The sequence below is a fragment of the Paramormyrops kingsleyae genome, chromosome 13 (assembly GCF_048594095.1).
Source record: "Paramormyrops kingsleyae isolate MSU_618 chromosome 13, PKINGS_0.4, whole genome shotgun sequence".
In the NCBI taxonomy this organism is placed as follows: Eukaryota; Metazoa; Chordata; class Actinopteri; order Osteoglossiformes; family Mormyridae; genus Paramormyrops; species Paramormyrops kingsleyae.
In genome coordinates, this window is record NC_132809.1 from 24,620,103 (window position 1) to 24,644,322 (window position 24,220).

A 24,220-nucleotide genomic window follows, 5' to 3' on the forward strand; every position below is an offset into this window, starting at 1 on the left:
AATGTTTTGGAATGATCTAGTCAAAGTCCAGCCCACAATCCTCAATCTGTGGCATGACTTGAAGATTGCTGTACACCAACGCAAACGATCTAGCATGAACGAGTTGGAGCTGTTATGCCTTGAGGCTAGATGTGCTAAGCTAACAAAGACATACCCCAAGAGAGCTGCAGCTGTAATTGTAGCAAAAGGTGGCTCTACAAAGTTTTGAATTTGTGTAGTGAATACCTATGCACACCATAATTTTGCAAGGCACTGTATATAGTTGGGGGTCAAGCTTCTGCACAAAGGCCATTGATCACTCATCTTCACATGCCAAAAATGGTTCTGAGTCCTTGATGACCATGTAATCAAAGCATCATCAAGTTCCTTTTTGCCTCATCGCTGAAACACTGGAAACACATTTTAGTTGTCCATCCTAGCTGGCCTTCGGCTCAGCAGCTGCATCCTGAACAGCCCCACACAAGGCAACTATCACAGAGGGGCTGGCAGCCCCACCCTGGATACCCTCAGCTACAGTGGCTTATGCAGCAAGGCTGTGCGGCTCTGCGCATCACTGTAAGGCTGCCAGTTCAAATCTTTTTGAATGACAGATTATTTTCACCGCTTAAGCAAGACCATGTCCCCAATTTCTCCAGGGATGAACCTTGCTTTCTCAGATGTATGTTACTTTGGATGAAAGTGTCTGCTGGTTGGAATAAATCCAATGTAATATGTAACATGCGCAGGAATGTAACAGAATCCCAATTACTGTCAAGCAGCTAGCAGCAATGTACCAGGAAGAATTTTACTCAAAATGTTTTTTATGGTGACAAGAATGAACTGTTTTGTTGGAGAAAGGGTCATTTTGTTCACTGAAATATGTTAAGATGTATAGAAATGAGGATCCTTTAGGGTCCAGCCACACCATGTCAGGTACATTGCAGCTGAGGCAAGGGGACTCTCACCGGCTGGTCCCGCTGAGCCGCTGTTCCGCTTTAGCCGCACAATCCGCCGGCTGCTCTGCCGGCTCACTCCTGGTTGGCTCGCCGCACGTCGCCATTGCCGGATTTCCTGCTTAACCTCGGCCTTTTTACACCCATTTCCCGGTTTTCCCTTCCTTCCTTTAGGGAGTTTTTTTGAAGGCTTGTCTTTAGCAACCTGACAAAACAAGCCATCACACAGGTGTCAGCACCACAGCCTCAGAGCCAATCCCATGTGTGCAGGAATAAAATTACCCTATTGCCTTTATTACCCCATTGTCGTCATCATCGTCTTTCAGTTTTCTCTTTTTGGTTCTTGCCAACTTGCGTCCTACAATGAAAATAAGATTGCACCTGGCAATTTGAACTATTTGTTTTCCCCCCCTATAAACAACTCGTGATATCTATATATAGCCTATATATTAATCTCACCTTTAGGTGCCATGGGACCAGCATCACCCTGTAACAGACATTTATTTTTTTTTTTTTAATAGCAGCCACATCCTTCAATTTGGCTAATTGTGTGTTAGGTGCAAACGGCTCATTTCTTACCTTGAACCAGATCGTTCTGCCATTGTGGTCTCTCAGTGACATCATGCCTTCTACTGAGTAGCACTGCATCCATGCCATAAGGACAGAGTAATCTTTCTTGGCTGGTTCGTATCCCTTCTCACCTAGCGAGTTGGAACACAATCGGAGCGAAAATGAACAGACAGAAACCCTTAAGAAAGATAAATAGAAGTGGATAATTACAAAATATTTTTATTTACTTTTAATTTGCAATTACAATGAATAAGCATTGACCATTGATAAGGTCATTACAAGTTCTATGTAGTAATAACTAAATTAGCAATCAACACAATTAACCAGGTAAACATTTTTAATTTATGTACAAATAAACAGCAATTTAATGTTCCTCCTTTTTATAAGGGTTTGCTGGCAGTACTGGCATGAAGCAGTCCTTAATATACTGCTTAATAATAAATCTACTGCAGTTGTAGATGTGCAATGTTCTCAATAATACACCCTCTTCCCTAAATATTTTGACCTGAACACTGAGGATTATCTTGTTACCTAAGTTCACCACTTCCATCGGGACTGTGTGACACAAGCTCAGAAGGTCAGCTGTTTCCGTCCTCAACTTCTCGTTGGGCGCCTGGGAGAAACAGCAAGATGTTTGGAGAGCTAACAGAGAGTAAACATTACAAAACAACATTCTTTCTTTTAAAGTTATAAGTCACCTCATCTTCACTGAGCTTCCATTCATCCCCGGACGCTTCCTTTGTCTGAAGTCTCTCAAGTACATTCCTCGCTTTGACAAACGGTGGGATGCTTAGTCTAGTGCAATGTACACAGCAGAAATGCTACTCAGGTCAGAACTACTTTCACAGCAGCCAAAGGAGAGAAAAAGCAAGTTCCACAACACAAACGCTGAGGTTCCATTATAATTCTGAGCCTTTACAGAGATTCAGCTAGATATATGATAAAGAAAAAATGACTACAACATCTTCCACTTGTGTGCTGATACCCGTAAGGACCTTTGGAAGTCACATTCAGCAGCTTTCTAAGAAGGGTGGAATCTAAAACAGGGATCCAGCGCAGCCAAACAAAGCTGGACTCAGAGGATCAAGGAACTAAAACCCCTACATTAAAAATAGCAATTAGCTACAGGGCTGAACTCAGCATGCCTGTTTAAGGAGTAAGGAGTTTAGAGGATTATTTCATCTTGTGTATTTGTGCTGTTTGTATTATGACTGGAGTTAGATCACTGTAATGCCTCCTGCACGTCAGAAGAATGGTATTGAAGTTGTAGGTTCATTTTAAACCAGGGAAAACACTCTATTCCTGCAATATAACTGCAATACACGCAGTTAAAACTATACTGTATGTTGAGCCTGTCCAATAAAAAATATATAGATTAACATAGATACAAACATAGGACAAGACAGAGAGAACATGTGAACTCCACAAACAGAGAGGAGGTGGGATCAGAATCACCAACCTGGCAGGTTTCCTATGATTTTTTTTCTTAGGGAGACACTAATTATTATCCACCCCCAGCAAAGCTTATAGTTGGGAGTTAAATGACTGAACCAGACAGCAGGGGAAAGCAGTCACTGGAGAGGTCTACGTATTTGGAAATGGTGGGATGGTCAGGAAATCAAATCATGGCATGGAATAAGCTTACAAGTTAGAGTAAGAAACGCTTTGCATTCAGGCTCACCTGTGAAGGATTTCTGCTCGTAGATAATTCCCTATACCATTGAAGTACTTCTGGTTGAGCAAAGCCTCACAGATAGGCTTCTCAAATGAACGGTCTGACAGGTGTGATAGAACGTTGAGCCTGCAGGGTCAAATCAAATCAAAAATATATTCACTTTTTATGCCCCATAACTTGACACTTGGCAAGTGTGGGCGAATAGAAAAACTTGTGCTCAAAACCCCACAACAGCAGTGACAAAGTAAGGCAAATAAAACATTATTGCTAAAAAGAAGTATACAAAAATGGTAATATACCTTATTGTAAAAGATAATTGGGGGATCCAAAAATAATCTGGGGATGCCTTAATTTAAGCATTGTTCAGACCATCTCATAATTAGAATAGAATGCATTTATATTATGCATTATAGTTATGCATTATAACTGATAATTATAAATGCTCCCAGTTTTACAGTGCACACACGTGACTGACTGTAGGAAATGGTGGTTCGAACCGAAACTGCTGATACTCGAGCATCACACAAGGCCCCCTCTCTGCCTGCCAGGTTCCATTGGGCTGCCAGCTGCCAAACCGGCGGGGGTCCACGAAACTCAGCACCTTGGGGATTTTCTCTTTGGTGTAGAAGCGCAGATGGGCGTGTTTGGGTAGCTCCTCCACCTTATTGAAGGAGAAGTAACCTGACATTCCGAAACGGAAGACCACATCCATGGACTGAGCCACAGCACGATTAACCTTCCCAGCCCGGATGGGGTTGAGGGTCAGTCGGACCTCCTTCCCACGGGAGATGGCAGTGATGCTGTATGCATCAGATGTAAAGGGCACTTCGGGACATTTGCTGATAGCAGACTTCTGCACGGCCCCAGTGAACACAAGGCCGGTGCAGACCTTGTTCACAAACAGGCTGGCCAAGTGCAGCTCCGGGCCTTCCGGCATCGTCTCACAGCGAACGGCAGCGGCTAATAAGGGGTGGACAGCATTGCAGGACATCAATTACAAACGCATTCGTAGAAACAAGTTTATACGGAGACCCTTAGGTGTCATGGTAGAAAAAAATATCTCGTCGAAATTCGTGATCTCGAGTTACTAATTCGTTCCATCAAATTAACCATCAGTCAGACATCACGAGTTGTTTTTCTTTTCCTACCATGACACCAAAGAGGCTCCGAAGTCTATAAACTCACTTCCGAAAGAAAAAAAATACCAGAAACCTCACGGACTTGAAACCTCCGTATCATGCTTGACATGTCAAACCTAAGATAGATTTCTGAACGCAATCCCAAAACGAAAAGACATTTCATCGTCGCCTATGCTCAACCTATATCATGTACGCAAAATGATTACAAGAATTAAATTTTAATTGTGAAAATGATACTTGAAGTCGTGTGCCCTGCTTTAAGACGTTGCCTACCGTAATGGCTTAGCGACTGAATAGGGAAACATATATCATACAGGTACCCTACATTCAGTAAAAGCCTTCTGATATAATTCAGTATTTAACTAATTGCTTTCAGGTATGTTTCTAGTTCACGATGGTATAAACATTGTAAGTTTCTTACCAAGAGCCCGAGTTTCCTGCACTGAATATAGACTTTCGGTCGGCCAGTGTAAATAACTGGCGTGTAGGCACTTCGGTAGTTGTAGTTTTCTGTTCCTTCGTGTATTTAAACTTTTTTACATCCCCCCTATGCTATTTCATTCCCACGGTAGCTGTCTTTGGAAAATAAAGACTATGAAGCACATCGAATTATCGTTATTAATATTTATTCATTATAAAATTAAGAAAATAAATGTTTAAATCAATGGAGTCTGTTTTTAGGGGCAGCCTAGCTACTTAAACCCGCAAATTAGATTTAACCGATGTCATACAGAAGTTTCAAGCGAGTTATCAAATTTTACGTCGTCTAAATGTAAATATTTATACAGTAATGTTCTGTTAAAAAGTCAAATACTTGGATCAATAGAAAGGCAATAAGGTACAGGCAATGGACATATAGGCTACACCGAGAATATCAATCACTTTGTTGGAAGTCCCACCCCAGCAGAAAATAACGGACCAGTAATTAACAGCTCATTTTAATTGGTGACATTGCGGATATAGTGTTGGTCGAAACTCTCATTTTTAATTTAATTTCTATTATTTTAGTTTTAATCATAGCAATTAAAGTTGGGCACTCCTCCAATGTTCAACAGCGCATCATGTTAAAACAGCTACCCTTAGGGTCTCTAAACATTACTTACAATAATTCATTTTTGGACAATTACTTTGACTACAATAATGTGCATACACAATACAACTCTACAAAGAAAAGCCAATGATATGCTGTGGATATTGTATACATACAGACATCTTTAATTGCATGGAGAAAAAAACGATGTATGAAATGTATGTATAATGTATGAAATAGCTAAATAATGCCAAATGTCAATATGAAATTGAATTCTTGTGGCATCTCAGTTGCTTTTTAGGAAATGAGTTTTACAATAAATAACCAGAATTGCATTCTATATCACAAAGCAGTTTTTGTTAGCAGAAGAATGTATACGGGTTCACCAAGATTTTGACACCTCAACCAAATCAATTGTTCCCTAAGTTTAAGTCTGCTGAAACAATTCAAATCCCACATCCAATAACACAGCAAGTCAGATCCTACGTCGCAGTTTCCATGACGTTAGTCCTACCCTTGAACTGAACTGCCTTGCTGGGTAACAGAGACATGCACTCTGTAATAAGATAAACAGAAGATTAAAGCACCAGTCCATAAAGACAGTGCTGCAGGTGGACAGGCACCTACCCACTGCAAGCCCATCTCTACCCAAAATTAATTTTATTTTGATCCTTAGACAACCTTTTAATGCAACAATAAAACAACTGTTTATAGCAGCAGAAGTACCTTGAACTGTACTACAGTTTTCTGAATTGTCTGTTTCTTTATCTATCCTGCTATCTGTTTTCCTGAAAAAGCTTCTTCATCCACGTATGAATTAAATTACCTTCTGACGTATTTACACTGCTTTTATGCAGTTTCTCCTACACAGAAATAATACCACCATTCGCCAGCTGCCTTAATGAACCTGCTGTCGTTAAATGTAACTGAATGAGTGCATTTCTAGATGAAAACTTGTAAGTGCAAATGGGTGCTTCCTTCAGTGCAGGGAATTCATCAAGGCTTGGGCTTGCTTGAGTTCTGAAATTGAGGGGGAAAAAAAAAACAGCTATTTTTTCCCACGCAAACAAAAAATAATGTATCCAATGATCTGACAGGAAACTCTTAATACTGCAAGCAAAATGAAGGTACGTGTAAATGTATATGAGGCCCTCTGTGCTCACCCATCAGCAAGACCCTGAACTTGTCCGCACTAACAGAGAATACAGTCGACTGTGTGGAGCCCGGATCGATGCCTTGGGCCCGCAGCCGGAGCTGGACCACGGGCTCCCGGACATCCTTCAGCTCACTGGAGCTGAGTGTGTAGTCCACACGCCATGAGACGTCCTCCAGGCGACTCACTGCAATACAGCAGCACAGCCATCTTTCACAGCTAGGCTGACGGCACAGATATCAGACAGAACCAGCATCTGACTCACTCAGTTGTTTACCCAGAACTCAAGCAGCTCAACGGGAACTACACACCAAAATAATCATCTACATCACCGGTTATTAAATCTCTCCCAGAACTTGTTCCAGTCACACCATGTAGCGGTCATTTTTCCCCCACAGACAATCTGATTAACCAGCTGGGGACCTTATGTGGCACGTGGTCAGTTACTCACGGCGCAGACTGCTTTCCCGCAGTCTGTCCTGCAGGGCAGAGTGGTTGTCTTCGTATGACTTGCACAGACCCGTGGCGTGCTCTGTGGGAGGGAATCAGACGGATGTGAATCACCCAAAAATACATTTAAGGAGGAAAAAATAGTAACACTCTATTCATCCCTGTGGGGGAAATTGTACTTCCCTTCTCTCCATAAGACATATGGACGTTCAGTGGATAGAAAATGAAAGCACACTTTTTAACAGAGTGTTCACCTAAGCCTATTCACACAGAATACCTCATTTCAAAATAAAAGAATATTTCTAAAAATTCTTACAAGGGACACAGCCAGAAGAGGCTACTCAGATGACCTGCTGGTGCTGGATTTGATATGCAAAAAGGGGCTAATCGATTTAGGGCTTTAAAAATACTCAATTAAACGAATGCGCCTAAATTTTGTGCTGGTGCCCCTAAAATTCAGTAGACGGCACGAGTGCTACTAGTGGACAAAGTTAGTCTGGAGCCCTGCAATGGCAACCTTGAAAAACCTACAAAAGTTTAATGGCCAGTGGAGGACAAGATGTGCATCAAGCAAATATATCAGAGATATTGTACACATCTGGCGTAGATGGGAGGGTGATCCACAGGATTCCCGAAGAATTGTCAGCCTCTACAACAGAGTCCTGAACTAAATTCAATGGCCGGTCGAGCCCCATGGATGAAGTAACTACATACAGCACATAAACAAAAATAGCAGCATAAACAGCAGGAGATTAAGAGCTGACTAACAAAAAGGAGATTACCTTTGGGTAGGCCCAACTGCTGCAGCTCACTGGAAAGGGACTCACTGTCCACATCATTCTTAGCTGCGCTAAAGAGGATGAAATTCAGCACTGCCACGCTAGCTTTTATATCACCAGTCTCTGCAAGAAGGATGTAATATTGTCAGACAGTCCTTGGTAGAAATCACTTCCAGGCAATGCAATAAGCAAAAAAAAAAAAATGCTAAAGCAAAAGCGGCCCTTGCACTTACCAAACTTTGCATCTGAAGTGAGTTTTGCCACTTTGTCATACTGAAAAGCAATGAAAGACTTTAAATTAAGGACTGACAATCATTTTAGCTTGATCAGTGCAAACCTGATCCTTAGTAGCAAACAGGTCATTAGCTAAAAAGGGGTACATAAGCTACTTACATCAATGCCCTCTCCAAGCAGATCCTTCAGCACTTGGACACAAAGAAGTTTCATCTTTACGCTGGACTGCAAGACATAGATACACCTGGTTCAAATGACACTGTCATGATCATTACTATTATTACAGAAAAGAACGTATGACACTTGTGACCACAGGTGCAGTTTCATAGAAAGTTACGTACATCCCACAATATATCCCACAATATATCCCACAAGGAAAGTGCAATTGACTTAACTATTTTCGCCAAAGTGCTGATTTCTGCAAGCACCCAATCCGGACAGTCCAAGTCTCCGCAAAAGCGAAACCTCTAAAGAACGGAAAAAGTATGTCTGTCAGACATTATGTACCACATTTTTCGAGCAATTGTTACACGGAAAACATGGTGCTACAGGGAGTCGGCCACAGAAGTCAACCGAAAAACAGCACTTCCTGCGGCTTCATGTCACAAAAAAAACCTTAATAACACCTTCATGCTGTCATCTAGCTACGGCTACACACTCCATTATAATTAACGAAGAACAACATTTAAATCAGAAACGCAAGACGTACCATTTTCTAGTCTTCGGCAAATGCTAATCAGCTGACCGATTTCTCTTCGGTTTGGACGACTGGTGTCTAACTCGGAGTTATTAAACCTGCAAACCGAATCTTCCATAATCGCTCATATTATTTTCAGAATCACGGTGATCGTCGCGTTACAGTATATGCCATGTAGACACTGGGATGAACTTATATGCTGTAGATTGTATGAAAAAGACGTAACAGCCGGCTTTAAAAATAACGTCGACATAGGAATTCGTGCTCTAGTAGCTGTTAATTTCGCCATTGATTAGTAGGTGTTTCTAGAACCAAGATTACTTACAGTGTAATACTGATAATGTTTTAAACATATTCTTAGTGTATTGCATATTCCGCCATTTGTAACATTGCACATTAACAGTACATCTTAATTTTAATGAAGTTAAACTGGATGCTAACTTAATTTGAAAGGTGTGTTAAGCAGATCGTCATAACAAATTTAGGGTGCCCAACCATTTTAGCAGCGAGAGCTACTTATATATATATATATATATATATATATATATATATATATATATATATATATATATATATATATATATATATATATATATACACACGAAAGGAGGTAAGAATGGTCATTGGAAACCAAACTTATTAACCCAATAAGGACTGCATTCAAAATCACACTAAAAAGTAAAGTAAAAAGCTGACATCACAGATTCTCATAATGTGACTCATGCAGTAGTGTGGATTCAGGTCTAGGGAATGTGGGAACCAGTCGATGGCATCAATGCCTTTGTCATCCATGAACCGCCTACATACTCTGGCCACCTGAGGCTGGGCGTTGTCCTGTGCCTGGAGGAACCCATGGCCCACTGCACCAGTGTAATGTCTGACAGTGGGTCTGAGGATTTCATCCCTGTACCTAACAGCAGTCAGGGTACTGTTGGCTAATACATGGAGGTCTGTGTGACCCTCAAAGGATATGCCTCCCCAGACCATCACTAACCCACCACCAAACTGGTCATGCTGGATGATGTTGATGACTTGATGCATCTATCCCAAGATTCATTGTGCAGATTTTTAGAAGAACACGACCTACACTGGCTACACCAACTGTGTCCCTCAAAGGATGCAACCCCCGAATAGGGACACAGTGTGTCGATTGCAGTCCTAGCCAATGTAGTGCCCTAGGCGAGCATAGGCACCCCCATCTGAAGCAAAGTGAAATTGCCTGGCAAGTCAACGCCCCTCAGAAGTTGACGCCCCATGCTCTGCAGTGTTTGCACTATACAGATTATAACTTACGGTAAGTGTATGAGCAGCAATTACCTAATAAAGGTGAGTTATGCATGGCTGTGGGGGTTGCAAATATGTTGTATCACAAACCGGAATAAATGTCATTTAGATAGAGGTTGTCATTTTGTTTAGCTGCCTAGAGGGAATGGCTGAGCCAGTTGTTTGTATGCAGGCTGATTCTGGTCCTAAGACGATTAGCAATAGGCCATATTCATCATGTACAATACGTCTTTTTCAGTTTGGTATGGACAATGAAATGATTTTTATTGACATGAGTGGAACCTAAATTCAAAAGTATCTGTTCTACATGGAAAACATTTTGCTGATTGTGACTGTGACCTGATTATGGCTCATGCTAGTTACAATCAGTTATAATCGCCAGTTCTACAACATTTTGGTTTCCCAATTAATTACTCCACCACTGGAGAGAAGAACACTTGATAAGAGCAAGATTGTCAGTCTGCTCAGTTATACCGAACTTCTGTATGTTGCTGGAAACACGTCCAACAAACTAACTGATTTAAGACAACATTATCTGAGTGTACGTGCCGGAGCAAGGCAGAAACAGCTTCTGCAAGTTCTTATCCTTGTGGTACTTAAGGCTTAAGCCCACACCATTGTGCGCAACAGACCATGAAAGGTGAAATCTTTTAAGTTGGTCTATTAGTGTCTTGTATGGAAAATTACAGGGAGATAATAATATAATAATATGTAATAAGACATAAAAATGTAGCAGCCAACAGGTGGAAGAAGTGTTGTGTTTGAGTCAAGTCTGAGTCAAGACCACATCTTTAACAAATCAAATCTGAGTCAAGACCGAGTCCAACAGGGAGTGAGTCTGAGACAAGACTGAGTCCATCGCCAGAGCTGGGTAGCCAAGTCCGAGCCCAAAAAAATACAAGTTCAATTGTAGACTAGGAGTTTTAACTCAAAAACCATCAACTGAAGACTAAACAAAAACCTCACATTTTTACATAAATTTTAAATGATTTATAAATATTGCTGAGTTGATTCTACTCCCAGCAGATCAATCACACCACCATTAGGACCTTGTGGGAGCGGTTAGAGACTGAATGTGATTAATTGTTGAATAGAAAAAGTCTTGAAAGTCTTAAAGACTTGAATTTTGCACATATACAATAATACTGTCACATTTAAAAGTATTTTTTTCTTTTATGTGTGTTAAAAGTCCGTTCAATGGCTGACCTTGGCTTAGACGGTATTAAGTTAATACAGTGAACTGTGGGTATATGTCTTCCTGGGAATTTATCAGTGAAATGGGGGACAAGGCGGGAGGGGGGGGGGGGTTCCCACAGTCGGCAAATGCTGCCACCAAGATAACGTTCAATGCCAGCTGAACGCTGACTGACTGTGTGTCTCTAGAGGCCAAGGGCCTGAATTATGAAAAAGAGAAATTCAGACACAGGAATTAATAAAGTACAACAATAATTATTATTGTGAGACGGTGGATGCATAACTGATTTTCACAGTTATGTCTTTGATATTTCCCTTACATGCATTGTAAAGTGGAGATAACTAATATGAAGTAAAATGAAAGCAAATAAACGGGGAAATTTGACACAGCACTACCTGCTTGCGTCGGAGCTCAGCCTCCTACATATTTAGCAAGACCAGCGCAGGGTCACAGATCTCTCTCCACGTCGCGTCAGCTGCAGACCCACCATCTGTCCTGCGTATCTAAGGCTGTACTAAATTATGTTATTACTAAATTAAATTTTGGTAGATATCATGAAGGAAGTCACATTGACTTTTCTCTCTCTTTTTATCTCACGTTTTTGTGCTTCTTTCACGAATTATGAACCCAGACTCACCTTGCATCAAGGTATGTGGTAAATTTCGAACATATCTGACGTTTAAGGCTATCGGAAATTTGTCACTAGTTTTAGAAACTAATCCGTTTGTCTTTATTATTTTTCTAACTAGCGTAATTGTCTTTGAATGGCCGTCTACAAATAGCGTTTGCACGTACTTGAAATGTTGAAGGTTAGGGATCTTATGTATTATGGGTGATCTCATTGTAAATATATCCAAAATCTACGTTAATTCTATTTAAGACGTGATGTTTTTGAGTTTGAAAAGGGAATACATTTTTAAGTAAAGAATATTTAACAAAGAATATTGAATTTTGCCATAAGCAGATCGCGAAATACGACACAGCGAGATACTGCTGGCACCTCAATAGACTGTTGTTTTTTTGTTTTGTTTTGTTTCGCTGACCCTGCTGTAGAGAAGACCATGTAATTGACGTGATAGAAACTATGGATGTTTTCTTTCTTCAGACAGTGAAGACAGAGTGCGGTATAATGGAACACATAACACAGTGTTATTTCATGAAGAGGGATCTGATGATATATATATTGGAGCAAAGCACCTGGTTTTAAGGATAAGCTTAGAGAAGAAGCTCATTATGCAGGTAATTATTACAAAGTCTTAGGTAGTCACAGAAACTGATATTTAAATGATCTTCATATAAATTTTTCCTGACCAAATATACAATTACTACCAAGATAAATAGTCTTAAACATTTTCTTTCACTGTGTATGGCACAGTATGGTACTGTATAGTATGGCACAGTATGACGGATGACAGATAGATACAGTAGATAGATAGATAGATAGATAGATAGATAGATAGATAGATAGATAGATCGATAGATGTCTTTATTGTCACTATACAAGTACAGCGAGATAGCGTTGAAGCAAAGAAACCAGCAGATGCATATAAGAAAAGCAACATTAGGGAAGAGAAAAAACTAAGTCTAGTAATTAACTAAAATAAAGTAGGTAATTTAAAAGAATAGAATAGAATATAAATGGTAGAATCAAATAAAAATGAAATATAAAATAAAATATAGTGTAATGTAATAATAAAATAAATATAAAAAGTAGGTAAAGTTTGAGTAAGATAAAAAAGAAGTCCACAGAATGTTCACAGTATGAGTAATACTGATTAAAGTGCCATGTGGTGCCATGACAGTGGGTTCTTCTAGCTGAAAATGCTTATCTATTTGTTGTCAGGCTACAGGAAAAAATGCATTTATTGAATCTGTTACCAAACAATTAAGTTATTTTTTTCTATCCACTCCATTGTGTTGCTAGAGCCTCATTCAGAATCACTCAGCACCGAGGCAGCAGATGTGACACCTGAGCCTTATAAATTTTTCAGACAGATGTTTTCATTGACGTACAAACCTGCAACCGCAGTAGCTGGCAAATGCAATGTCCTTGCATGGCATCTCTGCGCAGTATAAGATATTTATAAATACTTTAAAGATGCATGTATGTACTGTTTTGTTAATACTGATTATGTTACTTCTACAGTACTTTTCACTTTGCCCCAGGGATGGACAAAATTGGAATGAGGTAAGATTTTCCTGCAGTATTGCTTGGTGATAAGGAGTAAGAGTAAAACAGCCAAATGGACTGTGTTCTCTCGATATTCCGGAAATGCATCTGACTGAAATGATGACAATTCTTTCTTCCAGATTTCTTGCAGCTACATGACTACCGTTATCCAGCAGTTTGAGGATAGCCTGTTTCTATGTGGTACTGATGGACACACGCCTCAATGTTGGAAGCTGGTTAGTCAAGATCTTTTCAGTGTGGGCTACTAATTGTGTTTATTTGAAGTAATAAAGAGTTGTGTCGGGTCTTAATACACACTTTAATAATGATAAAGTGGGCAGCTGAAAGACATCCATAAAAGTACTATACTTTTGCAGTTTTTTTTTTTTTTTAATTAAGTTTGTGGCAGAAACAGGGCTCAACACCAAATGGCAAATTCTAAGAAAGGATGCAATCAAAATGGAGTTTTCACCACAGACATATTTATAAACGTGGGCTACATAGTTTGTACCACACACATCATAGACCTATTTAAAAACATGGGCTACAGGGCCTACATGGTTTTTTACCACGGACACATTTGCCCATATATGGAGAGGTTAACTATTAACACATAGTCTTTTTTTTAGTTAGTTGCACTTTTTGACTCTTTGGCAAGTGCTTTGGGCCAGTGATGTTGGGAAGAACACATTATTAAAACAATTAATTATCATTAAAATTGAGAAATTTTATTGCATCGGTGAGCAGGGAGCAGAGATTCAGGACCACGGTATTATATTAGGTAAAACGAGCAGACCAGGTAAAACACGGCACTCGACGTCAATGACGGAACTGAGGCTACATACTCCGACGTGGACTTAAATACACAGGACTTAATGAAACAACAAGAAACAGCTGGTAACATAGGGATTTCACATGAGGTTAACGAGGGGGGCGTGGCACACAGGAGGATCGTATGAGCCGGGCGTGACAGAACCCCCCCCAAAGGCACGCACACCGGAGCGGGAGTGACAGTAAAAGTGTGTTTTTAAATTTTCAAAAGGTAACTTATTGTGTCCAACAATATAATTGATGAAATATACTGCTTTATTAACATGTAAATTTCTGTTTGTTTTTTTTAAGTACCCTCCTGCGGAAAATCAAACTAGTGCTATTTCTGCGGGTTTCAGCGGTAGAGGGATTTCACCGTATTTCGTGTCTCAAAACCTCCTAACACTCGCAGCCGGTATGTCACCCAAGAGTAGCATACATTGCTACAATTTACAGTATCATTGTCATAAAAACTGTGCTACTTTACGTCTGATTGAGACATCATTCTATCAAAACGTTCTTTACCAGATGGGGACCTGTATGCCGCAGCCCCTCTGTACAGCGACGGCAGCCTGTTGCAGTTCCGTAGAAACCGTGGGAAAAGGAAGAATACCTGGATGTATGAAAAATGGGTGCTGGGTGAGTTAAAACCTACGTCCTTCATTCCCAATGAGATTTCTTGTTATGTCTGGGACATTGTACAGTTTAAAAATACTCCAAGGTTGTTATGCAGAGATACCAAATTTGTCTGCATGTTCATCAGTCTTTTACTGAGTGCACGTTTCTCTGTTTCTCTAACTGCTAAGCGTAATTTAAGAACTGCTGAATGTGGCGTTTTCGAAGGCAGCTGCTGTGTAAGGGCAGTAGAAAGTCAGGATCAGCGGATGAATCAGCATGTTTTTACAACACAGGCGTCCCACATTATTTCTCTGGAACAGGGTTGACAGTAGGAGAAAAGTCACTAAATTAGCCATTTCCATTTTTTTATATATCCAAACAAAATGTACAAATGTGATGAATTGGGAAGGTGTACAAAAATACAGGACAAATCGTGTATTTTTGTGGATCGAGCATTTAAAAGTAGTTCTTCTAAATATGTCTTCTAAACAGTGTTGTTGTTTTTTCATCTCAAGTTCTGACGTTAGGCTGTGAAGCCCCCCCCCTCTTATAAACGAAAGAAACTGTCAAGGTTATCAGCAGTATCTGTATCTTATAGGGAATTAGCAATAGTAAGCTCTTCTCTTGTTCCACCATCCACATAAGTTGGGAACCTTGAAATTCACACCAGGAAGTTGCACTTGAATAGCTGACATTCCAGCCACTATTTTTTCGGTCACCACAAGAGGAAATTCATTTCCATCATCCCAGTCCCCAAAAAGCCATTGATTTACAGTCTAAATGACTGTAGGCCAGTTGCCCTCATACCCATTGTCACCAAGTGCCTCGAGGGACTGGTTTTGAGGCACAGCAAGAACAGCCTCTCTCCCACTTTTGAGAGCCACCAATTAACTTACAAGGAAAACAGGTCCACAGAGGACACCGTCATTATCACATTACACACTGCACTGCAGCATCTGGAGCACAGAGGGTCCCATGTGCAGATGCTTTTTGTGGATTACAGCTCTGCTTTTAGCACTTTAATACGGGCCATTCTCATTGGGAAGCTGCTGGAGGTAGGGCTCTCCACTCACCCCCACCTAGATCATGGACTTCCTCACACTGGGCTCCCACATCTCCTCCACCATCGTACTCAGCACTGGCTCACCACAGGGTTGTGTGCTGAGCCCCCCCCCCCCCCCCACTCACTATATAGCCATGACTGTTCAACAGTTATCAGGAAGGCCCAGCAGCTCACACATTTCTTGAGGATACTCAGGAAGCATAATCTGAGCAAACAGCTGCTGGTATCTTTGCTGGTACAAAGACAGCATCAATCGTGCCTTCAAATCCAGAACTGGGAGGTTCACAAATATTTTTTTTTCCATACGCAGTTACCTACAGTACAGTACCTTATCAGACACAGATAAAGTCTCAAGAACATCTCTTTCTAAATAGCACTTGATTTTATCACCGTATCCTGCTTTTTGTCTGCACTTTGAACCATTTTCATAGTACAGTATGTGTTGTATATGTACTTTTTAAGGATGTATGTATGTATTTATGTTTTATTATGCAGTACTATGGAGTTGCATCTTAATTTTGCTGTACTACCAAATTGACTGGCTGATGCCCTATATTGAATAAATTGTTAAAACTGAATTATTAACTGCCCTACCCTGAGCTGTTCCCTCCTTTTTGCCCATAGCCTCTAGGATAGACTCTGGACCCCCACAACCCTGAATAGGACAAGCGGTTTCAGAACAGAAATGGATGGATGGATGATTAACTGAATTATTAATTGAATAACACTTCAGCAGCCTTTGTCGGACCATAGTGTTTTACTGAAACTTGTTGAGTGAATTCTGCAGTTTTTTGTGCATGCTGCTAAATGTTTTTGTGCACTACAAACTTTTAACTTAATAGCAACATGTACGACTTGTTACAATGGCAGAACCTGGGATGCATTATCATGACCGCTGAAGTCAAATGTCCTGATAATGCTTGTTTCATTTCTCATTTCTTTACTTAACCTTTGGTAAAGGAAATGTTAACAGAGCCTTGAGATACATCTGCATTCTTGATACATGGACAGCATGGTAAACTCGTAAAGGGAGCAATGTCCACCCTTAGTAAAGTGGGGTGAGGTCAGTAAGGGGTTCATCCATCCATATTGCACTGGACAAACATGTAAACTCAGGCACTAAGCCAGGAGCAAGGACTAAACTCCATTATTAGCCTCACACAAGTATTGAGGTGTGAGACTGCAGCGCTAAACACTGAACCACCATGCCACTCAGAAAAGTGGTGTCATACTTAACACTGAGTTAATTTCAACTTTTCAAAATACACAGTACCAGTACCAGTACCCGCTTCTCTAACAGTCCAGACGGAGTTTGCACATGGTCTGGGCACAAGTTGCCTACCTTGCTATTACTCACCCAAATCCTCCCAAACCAGCTCTATAGGGTTAATGTTGGGGGGATTGTGGGTCATCTGCTCCAGCACTCCATGTCTTTCCTTGTTCACAAGGCAGAACAGTACTTACATAACCTGAAATGCCCTGACTTTTGACTGGTATTATATTCACATTTCATTTTCATTTTAGAACCTACTTTTATATCTGCTGCCTGGATTAAACGCAAGGATGACCCAGAAAATGAGAAGATATATATTTTCTTTCGTGAGAAGAACTCTGACAGCAACCCAGAAGCTGACCCATGGATCTCAAGAATTGCTCAAGTGTGCAAGGTATATTTCTGACCAACTAAGCGAGAGCACATGTAAACTCCAGGCTATCTGTGTACTTCAGTTTTGTAGTATGACCTCCCTGACCTCATAAACTCAGCTGCCATTTCTGCTTCTTCCCTTACATTTTCACTTTCCACATATTGTTTGTTTAAAAAAAAAAATATATATAGACATAAAATTCTGGGCTACAGCAGATGTTGAACTATGATGATGGAAAGTGCAAGATAATTCCACGCACTGTTGGTTACATTTACATTTTATTTAGCAGGCACTTTTATCCAAACGCCTCACTGCAACAATCAATAGATATTCAATGTTTCCAACTTGATTTAACTAATATTACAGTGACACTTCGGCAATCATTAACTAATAAGTTTGTATTATATTATTCTTGTGTTATAATAAATGGGTTTGTTTTACACTGATTGTATATGGCATTCTCATTAGTACTTAAAGTGATAAAATTAGTAACAAAATAGTATTTTGACTGAATATTCCTGTTTGGATTTTCGAAATCACCCACAATTGTGTGTGTTTCCTGTATTTGTTTATATGCGCTCTTTGTTAGGCTTCATTGAGACTCTTCCTGGGACAGGTCTTTGAAACCATTCCAGGCAAAAAATTTTTTGACTGAATCCAAGCTTTTAATTTTTTTGTGGTATACCTGTGAGGACCTCTTATTGGCATGGGAGGGCCTCATGAGTATTACCCAGCAATAGGCCTTGATGATGTTTCTATTGGCAAATGGCTTAGCATTAAATATCTGTTGGTCTGCCTCAAAAGGTGGATGAAGGTGGGCCGAAGAGGTTCTTTCAGAATACTTGGACATCATTCCTTAAGGCCCGGCTCATGTGTGGGATCCCAGAGGAATCCTTGTACTTCAACCGTCTGCAGGATGTTTTTGTACAAGAGGCTGATGACTGGAGGGACAGGCGGGTCTTTGTACTTTTCACAAGCAGTTGGTGAGAGAACAGTTTGGTGGAAGTCAATACAGGATATTTCTGTATCTGTTTTGAATGTTCATTGTGGCTCTCAAGATGTTGATGGCATTTAACCTTGCTGTTTGCTAGAGCCATTTAATAAATAATTCACAAGACATTTAATCAGTGTGCATTGCTCCGTTGTAGGAACTCCTCTGCTGTTTGTATATATTCGCTATCTGACATCGCCAGAGTCTTTCAGAATTCCAGTTTCAAGGACTTTCATGAGAACATTCCAAATCCAAGACCGGGAATGGTAAAGCAATATGAATGTTTCAATACTACTACTCTTTAAACAATCTACTCATCAATCTATATTCAGATTATCAGTTCCATGTTTTGTTCAGATTATTCACCGATAGCCAGGATCTTTTTCAGAATAATTGTAGGCAAACCAGTAACAGTAATGTTTTGTATCATTAAACCTTACTGCCAGTGTGTGGCAGACAGCAGGAAACTTCCAGGGGAAACCCTCAGTGTCGTTAAAGACCATGCGGAGATGGATGACTGGATCCAGCCAATGAACAAACAAAGGCCCTTTTACATCAGCAGTCTGAATTATACAAAGATTGCTGTTGACAGAGTCATGGGGACGAACCGTGAACTGTACAATGTGCTGTTCCTTGCAACAGGTGTGTTTATCTTGTTATGGGTGCAGTTTATGCAACATGCATAATTAGCATCACCCCTAGCTTCTAATAAGTAAATCTTATAAGAAACCATAAACCACTGTTTGAAAATAAAAACATGCCTGGTCTTCCTCAACAAGCAAGAATGTCCTTACATAGGATATAAAGATAAAATAAAACATACAATATTCTGGTCTTAAAATACTTGTAGATTGGATTGTCTATTAGTCCATCCATTAATGTTTTAGTTGCATATATGCTATAGGGTTTCACAGAGGCCAGGGCCTACTTGTATGTATGTCGATAAAAACTAGTTTATATGCTTTCTTAGTGTTATCTTCAAGAGAAGCAATATTATGTTTCAGGGGCTTTTCAAAAAGTGTTCTGTCGAACATGTCCCTAGAGTTCTAACAGACACATTCTTTTCCCTGCAGAAAACCGTATTCACAAAGTCTTAGAGCATAACTCCAAACCCTTTATAATCTCAGAAACATTGCTTCCAAACCGCATGGGACATATTCAGACTATACAACTTGATTCTAAGAAGGTTAGTTCTATTTTTTGTTTTACTTGCTGCCACACTGGATGAGTAGAGATGACAGGAGACCCAAATGCAGAAGACCAGGGGCTTCGTTGGGGAGCTCAGGCAAACAGAAATAGAATCGGCAGCTGTGAATTAAGTTTTGGTGAAATTAAGTGGAACTTCACCCCTAATAACTCTTCAGTGTGAGCATCCATGTATTTCTGTTGCATATACGTATGCGTCTCTTTGCTATTTTTATTATGTGAAAAGTCTGAATACTTTAGCAAGTTAACCTGAATGTGTCTGCATGTGCAGGAGCCTAACAGATGTTTGTGGTTGTCCAGAGGAAACTCTTGGTAGGGTTACCGGATGAGCTGGCGCTGGTGGACCTGCAGAGCTGTCAGAATTACAACCAGTCTTGTGAAGACTGTGTTTTGGCTCGAGACCCTTACTGCGCATGGGCTGAGGCTGGGTGCAGGCCTGTCGACAACACTGAATGGTAAGGGGGGGGGGGGGGGGCGGGAGGAGGGTGCATTGCACCTGAAGCACATGCAAAAGAGCAGGCTGCTGATATACCTGTAGCCAGAAAGTGTAATAAAATGAGGATTAGGGTCCCTTAAGGGAACAAATTACGAACTAAAGACGTTGAAACACAGGATTTTCACTCCCTCCAGGAAATATGCGACACCGTGGTTCTTCTGGTTACTGACGGATTTACATTATTTTACAATCTTTCTCTGTTTTCAAACAGCATCGACAGATTCTCTTTTCATATATCCACCGTCGAACTATTCACACAGAACAGCGAACAGTCATTCACATTACATACATTGATAACTTGAAATACAGCAAATAACTGCACACAACCGAGAGGGAATGAGTCCTCTTTAGAGAGAATATCAGTCTCCGAAGGGTCGAAACTTAAATAATAAATCTTTCCTGCCTTTAGCTAGCTAGTCCCCTCTTTTCCTTCTCCCTTAAATTTGCGTCCGTAAGAAGAGAGAGTGCAAACGAAATGGTTTCGGGTGCAACAAATACTGAAATTGAGTTCCTTGATATTCCGGAAACAATATTTACAAATGATTCCAGTTCAAACCCTTGTGTCTGTTGCACACCTTGGCACTATTACACTGAATATTTCCTGACCCCTTCACTTTTAATTTTTTTTGTAGGGGAGGCATTCAGGATGTTGCTGGTGGTATAACAGAAATTTGTAAAGGTAAATCTGGCTGAGAGCTTTCAATTTAAGAAGTAACTTGTTTAGATATACATTTTGGAGGCTCCATGTAATATGAATATATATTTTTTTCAGGTTCAAAGACACGTCGAAAGAAACGTGACACACCAGAGATGTTGTCATGTGATGTACCCCAGACCACTTACTCTGTTCTGTTGGATTTGCCCTTTTACCTCTCCTGCCCCATACACTCGCATCATGCTACATACGTCTGGGAGCACAGCAACCAGAGCAGCAAGTGCCAGCAGGATCAGTCTACCTGTTTGCACCTTATCACTGCCGTGAAGGAAGATAGTTATGGAACATATGAATGTTATTCTGAGGAACGGGATTATACCCAATGTGTAAAAGCCTATAAGTTAGTCCCCAAATTAGACAACACAGCCACGTCTATTTCAGCACAGGGGGCTGCCATGGCTTTTACTGTGTCATTAATTTCCGCGCTCTGCCTCTAAAGATCATTTCTTATCACAGTTAGATGAGGGCCCATGCAGGCAAATTACAGGCATCTCTTCCCTTATTCCTAAGAGCTTTTACCTGGGTCTTGTTCTAGTTTCAAACTACAAAAGCCCTGGCTGATTAAACATTAATTCCGAAGGACTTGGCTTGGCTGTGAGCCGTAAGAGCGCTCAAACTGATATGGCTAACCCATATTCTTTACTTCTGTGCTGTGCAGGGCATTTCCACTTCTTAAAAGGTGCATATCAATGACTGAACTGGGGAGCTCAAGACAGGGAGGCACTATAAGATCAGCAACAACAACAAATTTATTTTTGTATAGCGCATTATCACAACATTACATTGTCCCAAAGCACTTTACAGCATCCCCACCCAAAGCCCCCAGTGAGTAAGCCATAGGCGACAGTGGCAAGGAAAAACTCCCCAGAAGGAAGAAACCTTGGGAGGGACCAGACTCAAAGGGGGAGCCAATCCTCCAGGGGGCAGCAGGGAGAGTCAGATACAGTTAAATCTGAAACACAGATGGGGAGCAGGGGGGAGATGACAATCGCCAGGCAGCCAGAAGGCAGGTCATACAAGGAAGATGACACAGGCAGAACGGCGAGCTGGATGCACGGACGTCATTGGTAGTGGCGACGTCACATGTAGCAGGGTGTGCTGGACATCTTGATAGATTGAGGGCTCCAGGCAGCACCCCCCAGGAGAAGGTGGTGGAAATAAATGCAATTAGTCAAAGTAGGAGAGACTATAGGCAGTGCTAACAGTTAGGTGAGTGCAATATGAAGTACAATGTGCAAGCTCCGGCAGATATGGCTGTGGCAGCATAAGTAGGAGGGAGAGGCAGGTGGGAATGCAGGCATGGGGAGTCCCTGAAATGTCAGCACTCCAATTCCACAAGCGATTGTGAAGCTAGAGTGACAGCACTGTCAATTCAGTTTATCCAAAGCCAATGGCACTGATCCCCACCCAGCTCTACACCTCACACTATAGGTTTTTTTTTTTTTTATAAACTTTATTTATAACAGGTTTTCAAACAGATTTTATGGAATTACAGAATAAACCAGAATCCACAAACAATATATACGTGTATATATATATATTAAATAATAAAATAACGAAATAAATAACAATAAAAAAATAAATTAAAAAATCCACAACAACATTTACTGGAACAGGCACCAGACACAGTAAAAAACACATACCTAAGACAAAGCTACAGACTTAAACAAAATATTAAACCTGAAGTGGAATAAGCAAATAGCATACATTTCAACTTTTAAAAAGATGAGTGAGGAAGGGGCCCCAAATTTTATCAAATTTTTTATCCGCGTCAATCTTAGAAAATCGAATCTTTTCAAGCTTGAGAGCAGCAACCATTTCAACCAGCTATCTATGAAAAGTGGGTGGTAAAGCGGATTTCCAATGCAAAATGATCAAAATCAACCTTTTAGCCACCACCATACCAAACATAAGAGACAATTGCTGAGAATGGGTCAAACCTAATGTATGGTCGGAACATCCAAATAAAGCTAATTCAATATCTGGACTGATATCTTCTCCAAGGACACTTGAAAACCACTGAAAAATATTCTTCCAAAACTCAGAAATCTCAGAACAGAACCAAAAAGTATGAGCATGCGTCCCATCCGAGCTCCTACATCTATCACATAGTGGGGGAACTGAAGGGTAAATTTTATTGAGTTTAGATTTAGTGTAATGTAACCTATGCATCACTTTAAACTGTATAAGTTGTAATCTTGCATGAATAGAGCAGGAATGGATTCTTTTCAATCCCTCCTCCCAAATCTCCTTTGAGATACTGAGTCCAATATCATTTTCCCAAGCTGTTTTAAGGTGATCTGAAGACACTGCAAAATGGGAGACAAACACAGAAACGAACTGTGTCACCAAATGTTTGGCCATGGGAGATTGTTCCAAAACCTTATACAAATCATGATCTTGCGGTAGTTCCTGAGACTCAAAATAATTTTTAATAAAATGACGCACCTGTAGATATCGGAAAAATTGTGAGTGGGAAAGATCGAAAAGTTTATATAAATGTTCAAAAGTGGCAAATTTTCCATCTATATAAAAGTCCTTAACTGTGGCCAGTCCTTTGCCTCTCCACAGTGAAAATATCTTGTCTGACTTACCAGGCAAAAAATTATCATCACAGATAGGCAGAAGTACTGAGGGACATGTAATATTCAAAGCAGTCTTAATTTGATTCAGAATTCTAACAGAGTTGAGCACAACAAAGTTTTTACATCGTGACTTTTTCAACGATGCAGTTTTAGAGAAAAGAATAGCGGCTAAGGAGCTATTCACAACTGACCGAGCTTCCATATACAGCCACTTGGGTATCGAGTCTGTCAACCTGTCAGCGGCTTGATCACACATCTGCCAGAACATCATAGCTCTGGCATTACTGGCCCAGTAGTAATGACGGAACACTGGAAGCGCTAGACCACCCGACTCCTTCGGCTTATGCAAATGAGCCTTAGAGATCCTATGTGCTTTGTATCCCCAAATGAATGGAAATATGACAGAATCTATTTGTTTAAAAAAAGAATGTGGTACATACACAGGCAAATTCTACACTATAGGTTTAACTGGGAGTGAGAAGCTAGCTAGAGCTAGAACTAGTGTCCCTATAAGCTAAACTAAATAGGTGTGTTTTTAGTCTAGACTTGAATATTGAGAGTGAGCCTGAAACCCGCACATCCGGTGGAAGACCGTTCCACAGATGAGGAGCTCTATAGGAGAAAGCTCTGCAGCCTGCCGTAGCTCTTTCTACCCTAGGTACTAAGAGATATCCCGCACCTTGAGAGATCCTCAAGATCAATGATGAGGGAGAGGATATGAGGTAGCTGGGGTGATCTACACAAGGGCTGTAACGAGAAGCAAGATTAAACAAGTAACCACA

The 24,220-nt window shown here is 40.5% G+C and overlaps 3 protein-coding genes across 6 annotated transcripts in view; 1 reads left to right on the forward strand and 2 right to left on the reverse strand.

Moving 5' to 3' along the window:
* The window catches only part of neil1 (nei-like DNA glycosylase 1), a 5,971-nt gene extending 1,127 nt beyond the window's left edge, over positions 1–4,844 (reverse strand). The window contains exons 1-10 of one of the 2 annotated variants that reach the window (XM_023811158.2): positions 4,738–4,844; positions 3,950–4,137; positions 3,675–3,838; positions 3,184–3,303; positions 2,201–2,297; positions 2,034–2,115; positions 1,512–1,633; positions 1,392–1,419; positions 1,232–1,290; positions 945–1,137 (exon numbers count right to left, since the gene is read on the reverse strand). In XM_023811158.2, the coding sequence (XP_023666926.1) occupies positions 945–1,137; positions 1,232–1,290; positions 1,392–1,419; positions 1,512–1,633; positions 2,034–2,115; positions 2,201–2,297; positions 3,184–3,303; positions 3,675–3,838; positions 3,950–4,114 (1,030 nt within the window). In that variant the 5' untranslated portion in view covers positions 4,115–4,137; positions 4,738–4,844. Of the gene's footprint in view, positions 1–944; positions 1,138–1,231; positions 1,291–1,391; positions 1,420–1,511; positions 1,634–2,033; positions 2,116–2,200; positions 2,298–3,183; positions 3,304–3,674; positions 4,138–4,737 lie in introns of both variants that reach the window. The other variant, XM_023811157.2, reaches the window with a different exon arrangement.
* A 664-nt stretch (positions 4,845–5,508) lies between these two features.
* Positions 5,509–8,893, reverse strand: commd4 (COMM domain containing 4). Its single transcript, XM_023811159.2, has 8 exons — positions 8,672–8,893; positions 8,358–8,429; positions 8,122–8,187; positions 7,962–8,001; positions 7,732–7,851; positions 6,951–7,031; positions 6,510–6,686; positions 5,509–6,366 (listed from the first exon to the last, which is right to left on the reverse strand). Exons 1-8 carry the CDS (start codon positions 8,672–8,674, stop codon positions 6,326–6,328), a joined length of 600 nt encoding a protein of 199 aa, XP_023666927.1. The 5' UTR covers positions 8,675–8,893; the 3' UTR covers positions 5,509–6,325.
* A 2,663-nt stretch (positions 8,894–11,556) lies between these two features.
* On the forward strand, positions 11,557–22,834 carry sema7a (semaphorin 7A (JohnMiltonHagen blood group)). Of its 3 annotated transcripts, none has more exons than XM_072698424.1 (14): positions 11,557–11,786; positions 12,244–12,377; positions 13,285–13,326; positions 13,449–13,544; positions 14,431–14,533; positions 14,647–14,757; positions 17,324–17,466; positions 18,250–18,428; positions 18,594–18,702; positions 18,883–19,078; positions 19,510–19,622; positions 19,943–20,097; positions 20,771–20,821; positions 20,909–22,834. In XM_072698424.1, the coding sequence occupies exons 1-14, from the start codon at positions 11,693–11,695 to the stop codon at positions 21,288–21,290; spliced, it is 1,908 nt and encodes a 635-aa protein (XP_072554525.1). In that variant the 5' UTR covers positions 11,557–11,692; the 3' UTR covers positions 21,291–22,834. The 3 variants fall into 3 exon arrangements, with proteins under 3 accessions (XP_072554525.1, XP_023666975.1, XP_072554526.1); XM_023811207.2 differs by having other exon boundaries at positions 11,559–11,786; positions 20,771–20,817; positions 20,911–22,834; XM_072698425.1 differs by lacking the exon at positions 12,244–12,377 and having other exon boundaries at positions 11,560–11,786.
* The last annotated feature ends 1,386 nt before the right edge of the window (positions 22,835–24,220 follow it).